Source organism: Malaclemys terrapin, chromosome 1 (genome assembly GCF_027887155.1).
Source record: "Malaclemys terrapin pileata isolate rMalTer1 chromosome 1, rMalTer1.hap1, whole genome shotgun sequence".
NCBI classification, from domain to species: domain Eukaryota; kingdom Metazoa; phylum Chordata; order Testudines; family Emydidae; genus Malaclemys; species Malaclemys terrapin.
In genome coordinates, this window is record NC_071505.1 from 163304038 (window position 1) to 163316731 (window position 12694).

A 12694-nucleotide genomic window follows, 5' to 3' on the forward strand; every position below is an offset into this window, starting at 1 on the left:
TTTATTTGTGTTGATGTAAAGAGGCCAACTCAGACAATATATCCATACATGCAGATATCAAAGAAGGGGAACAACATGTGTCTGAAAGAAATGCAGCTGAGCCTCTTGGACGTGCAATCAAGTTAACTCCTTACCTGTGAGGTATAGGTTAAAGTGAGTGTGTTATAACCACAGGCTGTTTTACCTAGTGATAGCCATAAAATCGTAAAATGCACTGGAAAATCCAATATGCTAGGGGTGGGTAGCTTATCCTGCCCCCCCCCCCCCACACACACACACACACGTCTGTCATACCTGTATGCTTCCCTTGTTTGTTTTCCCTTGAAACTCCGTTTCTTTAAATAATAATACCTAGCTTGGGTGGGGTGCAACCAAGCTAATTGCTGGTGTCCTCTGTGGCCAGTTTCTAGTGTGATTGAGAGGATAAAATGAACAGCTCCCAGCAGTAAAAGACCTGGGATTTTGCTGATGGACCTGAAGCTCTGGGGATCGGGTGAGACATTGTGGTCCTTGTGGGCCGAGGTTGCAACCATTCTGCACCCTCTGTCCCCTCCTTCTATGAAACTATAACGTTTCATACTCAAGTGTGGTAATTGTTAGCTACTGAGAATTTTTTAATGGCAACCATGGTAGGTACAATCTGAAATAAGTGGGGTGCTATGCGACAGGACTCTCTTTGCTCATCATTAGTCTGATAAAAGTGAGTTTGTGAAGAATGGCAGTTGGAGCTGGGCAGGAGACTGCCAGATCCTAAATGCTTAGTCAGGATGATTGGTGGATTTGCTTTGCTGTCGAGCATTCTGACTCAGATGCCACAGATCCCTGGAGCCCCAGGTGTATAGAGGGACAGCAGATGTTTCCTCCTTGCCCCAGTGGATTGACACTTTATGGCAAGGGAGCAGATGCTGCAAGCATCTGAGTACAGACCTGGTCCTTACGCTGCAATGCTGTGTACTGCAATGATGCCAGCAGACTTAATATTGGAGTGGCACGGGAAAGTGACCTACCATGATGGACGAAATAAGGCAGCCTTTCCCAGAAACCCACTACACCTACTTTTTTGTTCAGATTAAACTTAAAAAATAATAGCATGTAACCCCAATGGGTTGATTGGAAACGTGTACTCACCAGAGGTGCCTTCCCTGGCATTGTGCTACGCCACCAGCTGGTCCTGTGAGGGGATGGGCTCCAAGGTTAAAAACAGTTCTTGGCTGTCAGAGAGAATGGATCCTCCACTTGCCTGCCTCGCACTCTTCTCCTCCTCTTCAACGATGTCCTCGTCGTTGTTGCTCGAGGTTGCCTGGGGCTCCTTGGAAGTATCTCTGGAGTATTTTGGGGGTAGTGGTGGGGTTGCTGCTGAGAATCGCATGCAGCTCCTCATAAAAGTGGCATGTCTGTGGGGCAGGACCAGAACAACTGTTTGCCTCCCTTGTCTTCTGATATGCTTACTGAAGCTCCTTTATTTTCATGTGGTGCTTCTGCGTGTCCCTGGTGTAGCCCTTCTCCCGCATGCCTCGCACGATCTTGGCATAGATGTCAGCATTTCTTCTGCTGGATAGGAACTCTGCCTGCACAGACTCTTCTCCCCACACAGCAATAAGATCCACCACCTCCTGGGTACTCCATGCTGGAGCGCGTTTGCGGCCTTGAGTCTTCATGATCAGCTGTGCTGGCGAGCTCTCCACACTGATCAAACAGGAAATAAAGGTTCCAGGGGCTTTAACAGGGGAGCAGCTATTTCCTATGTACCTGGCTGACGTGCCGTGGAGTTGAAAGCGCTCTCCAGAGCGGTCACAGCAGAGCACTATGGGACACCACCTGGAGACCAATTCATTCGAATTACACAATGCAGTGTCTACACCAGGGGTCTCAAACTCAAATGACCACAAGGGCTGCATGAGGACTAGTGCACTGGCCCGAGGGCCGCATCACTGACACCTAGCCCTTGCTGCCCCCGGCTCTGCCCCCATTCCACCCCTTCCATGAGGCCCTGCCCCCATTCCAACCCCTTCCCTGAAGTCCTCACCCCAGCTTTGCCCCCTCCCTGCCCCCAGGGGGAGCAGGAGGAATGCGGAGTGTGGCGGGGGCTCAGGGCAGGGAGTTGAGGTACAGGAGGTATGCAGGGTACAGCAGGGGGCTCAGGGCAGGGAATTGGGGTGTGGGGTGCAGGAGGGGTGAGGGGTACAGCAGGGAGTTGGGGTGCAGGGTGCGGCAGGGGGCTCAGGGCAGGGGGTTGGGGTGCAGGAGAGGTGTGTGGGATGTGGCAGGGGGCTCTGGGCAGGGGGTTGGGGTGCAGGAGGGGTGCAGGCTCCGGCCCGGCGCCGCTTACCTAGAGCAGCTCCCTGCCTGCCTGCCTGCCCTGGCCCCGCTCCGCTCCAGGAAGCAGCCGGAGTCCCTGGAGGGGACGGGGGGGAGAGCAGGAAATGGCACCACGTGCTGCTCTTGCTGCTCCTCCAGCTACCTCCCCCAAAGTTCCCATTGGCCGCGGTTCCCCTTTTCCAGCCAATGGGAGCTGTGTGGGGAGATGCCTGGAAAGAACAGCACGGAGCCCTCTACTCTCCTCTCCCCCCCTTCCCCCCCGGGGGCTGCAGAAACATAGTTCCAGCCGCTTCAGGGAGCGGTGCAGGGCTCGTGGCGCCACGGGGTAGACAGAGGGGCGGGAGGTGCGGGGAGCTTGGCGGGCCACACGAAAGAACCAGTGGGCTGCGTGTTTGAGATCCCTGATCTACACTATCCCCATGTCGACCTGTAGACGTCGAATCAAGTGCTACGCCTCTCATGGAGGTGGAGTACAGAAGTTGACTCTACAAGCCACTTAGGTTGGCGGAAGGGACTCATAGTGTAGATACACACAATATTAGTTCGACTTAACGCGGCTTATGTCATCCTAAATTTGTAGTGTAGACCAGGCCTTCGAAAAAATGAAATAAGTCAGAATGTAATTTTCTTAAAAAATGTGTATGTAATTGTAAGGGAAATACTTTTGTTTTCACAGACTGGAGGATAACTCATTCACTGAGGAATAACACAATTGTGAAAATATATTTATATCCTTATAATGATGTATTGTTTTTGTCTATTTCTGAGTTCATACACCCATTTTTTCCCACCCCTTACCCTCCCCCCCCATTTGGCACCTTAAAAAAAAAAAAAGGTTTTAATTGCTTTTTTTTCTTAGTAATGGCCATAATTAAATAGCAAGTCATGAGGGATGCCAAAATTAATGCAGATAGCTCTACTTAACAGATTTATAGATAATTTCAGGGTTTTCCACCTCCTAATCCCATTCCTCTTCTTTCTCTGAGCACCAATGCCTTCACCATTTGGTCCTGGGAACAGTGACAACCCTTCAGGCTTAAAAACAGAAGACCCCTACAACATAACTGCCTAGATTGTTATGTGGTTATTTCTTTTTGAAAGATCCATCATACTGAGATGTTAAAACGCCCTTGTATGTGGAATGAAATGTCTTCCTTTTGTCATTGTCAGTAGTTTTTATATTTAAAACAAATATCCCTAATTGTAAATGATAAATATTAGAGATGCATGGATCCCTGTTGTTGTGTATTAATGTGTCTCATTGGCTGGTGCTAATGTTAAGACTGACAGTGATTCGTTGTCACTAATGTGTATTGGTTCATCTGTCCTGATTCATGTTAATAAATAAATGTGTGGTTTGTGGAGCTATGTGATCAATTACTTGTAGACTCTAGTCAAATGGAATAAAACTTGCTCTTGTTTTTGCAAAATAGCAGTATCAGGGAGTAATGGGCTTTATTAGATCTATTTTAGAGCTTAAAAGAACCTCATTTCATTAATTAGATACTTTTCATTTCAAAGGTATTCCAAAATAAAATCTGCACTCTTCTAGTAGAAGGTTAAAAGAAAAAGGAATACCCTGACGATAGCTATCCAGTGGCAGTTTTCTTGAAGTTAAAGCACTGTGGTTTAAAAAAAAATCTAATATTTTACTTAATAAAATTTTAGAAAATACTCGATTAGTGCAAGATGATTCGGAGAATCAATCTGATCAGAAGGCAGAAAGGGTAAAGCCCTTAGACAGCATTTATTTATTTTTGTATGCTGAGAAAATTATATATGGGAAAATGTAAGATTTTATTTTTAATCAAATAAAGATTTAAATATTCACATTCTCACCTATGTAGTTAGATGCGTTGACCCAAATTTCAGGCGTATGAGGGGAGAACCTTGTACTGTATGCCTCAGGGTACATCTACACTACAGGGGGGAGTCGATTTAAGATACGCAAATTCAGCTACGTGAATAGCGTAGCTGAATTCGACGTATCGCAGCCGACTTACCCCGCTGTGAGGACGGCGGCAAAATCGACTTCTGCGGCTTTCTGTCGGCGGCGCTTACTCCCACCTCCGCTGGTGGAGTAAGAGCGCCGATTTGGGGATCGATTGTCGTGTCCCGACGGGACGCGATAAATCGATCCCCGAGAGGTTGATTTCTACCCGCCGATTCAGGCGGGTAGTGTAGACCTAGCCTCAGATAGACCAGCTCAATTTCCTCCCTCTTTCCTCTCTCCTCTCCCCTCCCCGCTGTAATGAATTTGGACAGAGATCCACCCATTGCTTAGTTTTGCCTATTACTTTAAAAGTTCTACCTCCTCTGTACTTACAATGTTTTAATATAAACAAGCTGATCCTTTTAATCTCTTTCATGTAGTAAACCATCAGGCCACCTGAACAAATCAACCACTTCATGAGGTCCCCAAATAAACAGATCTTTTAGTAGAGAGTAACTGTGGTTAAAGGGACAGAGGCAAATTTAAACTCATTCTTCTTCATTTTGTCTTCTTTTATAGTTAATCTGCTGGATTCAAAAGCAATTCAAGGGGAGCTGGGCTGGATCTCCTACCCATCACATGGGGTGAGTTCATTAGACTGTGAAATGGGAAAGTGCTGTTACAGATCAATGTGCTATTTAACTATTGTTTCCTCTTCAGAGAATGCTATGCTGGGGCTCTTTGGAGCTTCAAAAATAATCTATTCTAAATTTGAAATTAGGGTTTGTTCTGTATTACTATGGTACCTTTTCATTAGAACATACATCATATTGCATGTAATGCCCATGGTGAGGTCACCCTTAATGGAAAGAATTAAAGGGGTGGGGCTTCCCCATTTTATGCAAATTGTTTTTAAATCTTCCTGCCTGTATGATGTGCATTTCTAACATGTAGTGTGGAACTATTCTGCTTAGTGATGCTCTTAGATGAACTAGAACTGACATGGAAATGTGTAGACCAATTTTCAGCAGATGTCACAAATGTCTATATTGTGGGTTTTTGTTTTTTGGCTGACTTGTTCTAAAGGTGCTGTTCTCTCTGTGGTAAAAGTTAGGCAAATGTCTGGATAAATTTCTTATGTGTTTTCTTGTATGTTTTCTAATATTGTTTAGAACAAATTAAACCGGATCTCTTATTTGTAACTCTGAAATTGTCTAGTGTTAGGATTCCTATACTTCTAGTTTTTAATTTATTTTTTTTTGAAGCAAAAGAGAGAGACACAAATTCTGTTTGTTTTTTTAATACTTGATTTATGGTTTACCAAACTTTTACCTCTTTATTTGTTATCACAGTTACTAAAGGAGAGATCACCCATTTGATAGCTTAAACTTTGATTTCCCAGTAGGTAAAAGAAACTCCAAAATTCCTGTATCACAATGGAGGATGGTTCACCTGAGTACATTTTAAAAAAGATTCTTTGCACAGTCAGTTTTAAAATCCCAAGTAAAGAAGCTTTCTCACCATCCAATGGGAAAGTAAACCATAGCTTAATATATGTCTCAGTCAGAAAGATTCCCCCTTATATTCAGTCTAAATATTTCCTTTCTTAATTTAGTTTGATTACTCCTCAATGTGTCATGCTCCTAGGTACCATACTAAATTATTCCTCTCCATTCTTGGTATTCACTCAGTCTCTTCCCAACTGTAAATTAGAAGAACAATGTACAAAAAAAGAGCCATTTGGAAATCAAATACTCTTTTTATTGCTGTTTGAGTAATTGAATGTGACAATAAAGCACCAGGGGCCAAATTCTCTCCTTGGATTTGGTGGAGTTTTCATTTTGGCTTTGCATGCATGTATCTGAGAACTCTGTTTGGCACACAACAGATGAAACAATGCAATATGTTTTAATTGGGGCAGAGTTCTGTGTTCCTTTTCCTTCCAGATTAGTGGTAGTTTTGAGAAAAATGCTACTTTAAATAGCCATTTTGCTGCTTCCTCATGGAGATATTCGATTATAGAATTGAAGGTAATTCCATCTCCTATTTTACTATGGGTGCTCCATATTATCCATACTTCACGGATCACTCATCTTTATCTGTCTTTCTTCCTGCCATACCTTGAGTGTGGCTGAATGCCCAATCTTCTAGTGTATCCAAAAACAGGGGTGGGCAAACTACATCCTGGGGGCCGCATCCGGCCCTCCAGATGTTTTAATCCGGCCCTCGAACTTCTGCCAGGAAGCAGGGTCCGGGCTTGGCGTGCTCTGGCGCTCCAGCCGGGGAGTGGGGTCAGAGTCTTGCTCCACTCTGCACGGCTCCCAGAAGCAGCGGCATGTTCCTCCTCCAGCTCCTACGTGTAGGGGCAGCCAGGGGGCTCCGCACACTGCCCCCGCCCAAGCACTACCCCCACAGCTCCCATTGGCCGGGAACTGCGGCCAGTGGGAGCTGCAGAAGTTGCACCTGCGGACAGGGCAGCGCACAGAGCCACCTGGCTGTGCCTCTGTGTAGGAGCAGGAGGGGGGACATGCTGCTGCTTCTGGGAGCTGCTTTTGAGGTAAGCGCTGCCTGGAGCCTGCACCCCTGACCCCCTCCCATGCCCCAATCCCCTGCCCCAGCTCTGATCCCTCTCCCGCCCTTCAAACCCTTCAGTCTCAGCCTGGAGCCCCCTCCCACACCCTGAACTCTTCATTTCTGGCCCCACTCCAGTGCCCACACTCCCAGCAGGAGCCCTCACCCCCTCCCGCACCCAACCCCCAATTTTGTGAGCATTCATGGCCCGCCATACAATTTCCATACTCCGATGTGGCCCTCGGGCCACAACGTTTGCCCGCCCCTATCCAAAGGATCACTAGCCTGTGATTCATCAGCTTGTCTGGAGGAGGCAGTGGTCTGATCTGAGCCAGGATTCTGGCATTTCCGTGAGTGTAAGATGAATCAGATGGCTAACATGGGAGTGAGAAGTAGTTAGTGTGCGAAGTCTCAGATTTCAAGGTTCTGTTGGGCAGTTTAAAATATTAATAAAAAATCTTGCCAAAACTGCTCATTTGTCAACTTTATTCTGTGCATCTGTTTTGTTTTATGGATGTTCCCTGTCATAACTCAGTGCTCTCTGTGGGAGCCGCTGGGCGCTGAGCATTCCTAAAAAGCAGGCCAGTAGCCGCCACTTTAGGTATCTCAATGATGGGAACTGCTGAGTGCTGAGCTAGAACATCTGACCTCAGGCCTCCCTATAAATAATTGTACGTCAGTGTGTGTTGTTCTTCACTTTCCCTACCCGAATTTGCTTGAAATACATTAAATTATGACATGATAGAGACATAAAATGAAACTCTGGGTACACAGAATAGTTAGTTTTCAAACCATCAGTATTGGCAAGAGAATTTTTTTAAAATCAGATTTTTCATTTCCAGGATAATATTCAGTTTTTAACTGCTCAGTATAGTGAGTTTTCAATACGAGCTACTCAGTGCTGAATGCTTCTGAAAACCTGGCCAATACATTTAGATGCCTAGAGGGTAGTGTACTATTTTAAAAATCTGACGCCAATTGTGTGTTCTGATCATCATATCAAAATCTGGCCTCTGGTCTTAATGCAAGCCTGGGAATTGTGTACGCCACACTTCTGCTTCTAGTTCTGTGAGTGACTCTTTCACTAGCTTTGGGCAAGTCGTCTTAGTCTACTTCTCCATCTGTACATTGGAAATAGCAGCACTTGTTTCTCTGCCTCACAGGACTGAATTAGTTAATGTTTATGAAGTGCTATGTGAATAGCCAGTGTCCTGGAAATGCTAAATAGTATCGTTTGTATGATCACAGTGCCTTAAAATAATAGTTTAAAATGTTTATAGAAAAAAAATCTGTGTGTCCAGACGGGACCATGACTGAGTGTTTTTATTCTGGAGTGGGATGGATAGGAAGAGGGATCAGGGCCGGCTTCAGGCACCAGCCCAGCAAGCGGGTGCTTGGGGCGGCCAACGGAGAGGGGCGGCATGTCCGGCTCTTCTGCGGCAATTTGGCGTCGGGTCCCTCACTCCCTCTGGGAGCGAAGGACCCGCCGCTGAATTGCCGCCGAAGACTGAAGTGGCGGCGGTAGAGCAGATTGTGATCGTGGCTTTTCCCCCCACACACTTTTTTTCTTTTTGCTGCTTGGGGCGGCAAAAATCCTGGAGCCGGCCCTGAGAGGGATAGTAGAATCCAAAGTTTACAATTGTTGTTGTCATAGACTGTTCAATAAGCAACTTTGGTGAGTAGGGTGTCCAGGACAGAACTTCCCAGCTATTTCCTAGCTCATCAGTTTCTAGTCTCCATTGTGTATTAGTTTATTTTGATTTGCAAAGCCTCATTTGGTTCTTTTGGCAGCCGCTCTGCTCTACTCTGCTTCTCTATTGATCTCCCTGCAGCTGTGCCTCTTCTGCCTTGGATGCCTAAAGCAGCAAGAGGCAAAGCAGCTGGCAGAGGAATGATACAGGGCATCATAACGGCTGTAAGAAAAACAGACTTGCTAGATTACTCTACCAGGACACTCGTATCCCATAGAGCAATTTTTTTAGCCTTTGCAAGTCAGTATTGGTTTGGGTAAGTCTGCCTAAGCTTTTCCTGTACATGCGGTTCCTACCTACCATAATATCCCTGGGGAACAAAACTGTACAATACATATAGAAATGTACTGATGTGCTTCTAAAATAATGAGATTCTTAGGTTGAAGTCAGAGAATAGTAAATTCACTTATATCTCTTATCTTGGTGCGATTGTGGTACAGAACCAGGCCCCAAACTGTGTTCCATTACATACTGTGATACTTTAAGCTTAAAAACTTATATATACATTTTTAAAAATAGAAAAATAAAGTAGTATGAACTGTGCCATAAAAGTGATGTAATAATAGGAAAGTTAAATGGCAGTGGAAAAGTGAAACATCCTTTTCATAGTCCTTTATTTATACTGGGTTAATTAAACCCTGTAAATATGGCTGCATCTGTCTTCCAGCTAACTAAAATATGAACTTAAACTTCAGTGGAAAAAACATTATAATAAAGATGTCACCTCGTACTGAAACATTGCTAATAGCGAGGTGGTGATTTACAAGGTAAAGCTAATAGAGCTACACTTGAGGCTGTGATTCACAAATGAGGATGCTGGTATTGTGCCAGATGTTTTCCAAGATCCAGCAGTATTCCCATCAGAAGCCATAAATGTCAATATGCTGAGGAGGGTTACTTATATAAATAACCCCACAGCCAGTGATTTATCAAAAGGTATCTAATAGAGATTTTTCAGGTTAATCATTTTACCCGATTCTAGAAAATGACTCGAAGTGATTGTCATGCTCAGTATTCTGTGCTACATCTCATTCTGAAATCTGATTTTACTTGGGGTTATATAACAGAAGCGTTTAGTAATTCCTGAATATTTATGTTAAGATTTATGGCTCATTGGTATTCAGAGATGTGTGTGTCCCACATAACTCCCTGATGGCAGTGTTTTAGCCCCCTGGTTAAATATTGCCCTGTAAGAATGTGATCATTCCTTGAGCCATCCCACACATCCGTAATCTTGGCATCAGTGACACTGATCTGGTCAAACTCATTCAAACCAGTTCAAGATAAACCTTGGCCCATCCAGACGGCAAAGCAACTGCTTTAAAAAATAGAATAGCTGGGTGTGCTTGTAGTTGAATGTGATTGGCAGCAGCCACAAAGCCTGTATCCTGTGCTGCCACCACTAGCACCTGCATATGCAACCTTTTTGTACTGTCAGTCAAATACCCATTCCATTTCCATAGATTTCATTAAAGGGGGAAAAAAGAAGAGCTACTTAGTCTTTACAGAGTATATTATTGATATGCTGATTAAGCATAACGCAACTGATCATTAACTACAATTCACGTAAATTACAGCAGCACAGATGTGGGGGGTTGGGAAGATAAAAAAGCAAGTGACTTTTAATAATATACAATACAAATGTGATGGATAATTCATACAGGACAAAAAGAGTAGAGTCCAAACCCCGTTATGCATATTTATGTAAGTGGTCATATTGGTTTCAGGGTGATTTTTTTTCATAAATAAGGTGACTAGGATTTGACCCTAGGTTGCTGTTCTTTGGTTTGGAAAAAAATAATCTCAAATACTTTCATGTCCCCGCCTCATGACATGACATGAATATAAAATGTACTAGCTGTACTGCAGTATCATTAGGGCATGGCCTAATTTTTAAATGTTACCATTAATGTTTTTTGGCTGTGAAAATGTATTTGTTTTCTCTGTGGTTAACAGGAAAAAAAGATAAAACCAGTTCTTATATTGTCTGTCTGTTAGTAACCATAGAAAATAACCACTCCTTGCATATATGGTTAATGTGTCCTACCTATTTGTGGATACATTTGTCTTGCATATAATCAGAGTTAACAAATTATGGCCAACATTTTCAAATTTCGATGCCTGAAGTAAGGCACTTAAATCTATAGCTAGCATTTATGATCCCTGAGTACCTGCACCTCCACTTTAACTTTACTGGGAGCTGTGGTTGCTCAATACCACTGAAATTCAGGGGACTTACTGAGGTCCCTAATTATAGATTTAGGGGACTTACTATAGACACTTGAACATTTGGCTTGTGTGCCCATTTATTCCTTACCCTCACACGCATGGGCATTTGGCAGAGAGAACCTACAAATCCCAATTAGGGAGCCTGTGGCTTGGGTGGCAGGGAGAGAAGAACAGCATTTCCTACTCCTGCAAAATTTGCCCAGTTGCCCAGTTAGTGCTAGATCCTGCACCATTACAGTCAGTGGGAGTTTTTTCCATTGACTTGAATGGCAGCAGGATCAACCCTTAATGAAAATGAGGAAAATGGCTTATTTCAGATTTTTCAAAAAGGCTGAAAATAGTCTGTCATATTGGAATCTGGTCCCACATCCCTTTGTTTTGTCTTTCTCAGGAATTTATATGGACCCCCCTCCCATCGCTGTAATCTTGGCATGCCTCACAATACCCTGATGGGGTAGAGAAGGGCTAGTATCCCCATCTTACAGATGGGGAACTGAGGCACAGAGAAGCTAAGTGCATTGCCAAGGTCACATTAGGAATCTATGGTGGAGCAGAGACTTGAACCCAGGTTTCCCAAGTGCCCTAACTGCAGGGTGACTAAGGAATAAACTAACAGCCTCCCAATGGGAAAAATATTCAAAGACACAAATTCAGTGCTGGGTCCTTTATTCATGCTAGTAGTTCCCTTCTCTTCACTGACTTAGACCCATGAAGTCCCATTGAGGCCCTTGAGCATGTGCTTAACTCTACCTTTGTTCAACATTGATTCTATCCACTGATTTCAGTGGGACTTTTTAAAACACATGCTTCAAATTAAGCAAATGCTTAATCAAGTTTTGCTGAAATTGGGCCAAGATAAGGAAAGGCTGCGTGTGCTTTTCCTGAGACCTTTTCCTTTTAAAAGGATGCTGGAAAAAGAGCCCCCTTGCCCGCCCCCCCCCCCCCCGCCCTTTCCTCTTGGATATTTCCATCGCACCAGAATACTAACTTTGAAATGACAGCCCCCAGCTAAACTTGTTCTGTTTCCCGTCTTTAGCTGACATACTTGGCACATGACACCATGTTCAATTTCTGGTCTTTTTCATGGGATTTGAGAGAGAGAGAGAGAAGAAAAATCTGTGTAAAATATGCCTTTGGTTGTCATTCCTGACTAGATGTGGAGGAAGGAGATCTTTATGGTTGTATTTGCCTTTGGTAAAAGAAGTCCTGGTAAAAAGCCAATTGATCAAACAACCCACAGGGTAGGGACGTCCACCAAGATACATTTTTCTTCCAATATTGGCATCAAAGAAGCAGAGTACTCTAGCCACTGTGAGATCCTTGGTGCCCATGGGAGTTCTGAGAGCTTGGATACAGTATGGATCCAGATTGGGTCCTTGTCCGTGATAAGTCTCTCAGATGAAAAAGGACAAACTTCATCTGCATTTTTTATTGCTAGGCATTTAAAGTTGACTGATACCTTGGTCTCAGATTCACTCTTTGGCCTTGGACAAGTAACTTATCTTCTCATTTTTTCCCCTGTGTGAAAAGGAGACGGTACTTACACAGCTCAGCTGGGTGTTGTGTGCGTTTTTATTAAACATTAGTAAAGCACTTCAAAGATTAAATAACCAATCCTGAATGCTAAATATTGTGTAACACAAAAGATTAAAATAGATATTTAACAATAAAGTAGATATTTTCTAAACCTGCTTCAGAATGGAAACAGGGTGTGTTTTATTGTCTAAAATAGTGTCTCTGCCTATTCACTAGAGGTTATTGAGCTTTTATTAAAAAATATGCATTTGTTTTTTAGGTTCTCAACGTTATGCATGAATTCTGGTTTCCTAACAATTTTATATGTTGTATACTGTCGTTTTAGCTTTCAGTGCTTGTAGATGATGTCTGAAAT

At 43.7% G+C, this 12694-nt stretch overlaps 1 protein-coding gene across 3 annotated transcripts in view; it reads left to right on the forward strand.

Annotated features, from left to right (window-relative positions):
- Positions 1 to 12694, forward strand: part of EPHA3 (EPH receptor A3) — a 300651-nt gene that overhangs the window by 17824 nt on the left and 270133 nt on the right. For all 3 annotated transcript variants that reach the window (XM_054046029.1, XM_054046033.1, XM_054046037.1), the window contains exon 2: positions 4832 to 4896. In XM_054046029.1, the coding sequence (XP_053902004.1) occupies positions 4832 to 4896 (65 nt within the window). The remainder of the gene's footprint in view (positions 1 to 4831; positions 4897 to 12694) is intronic.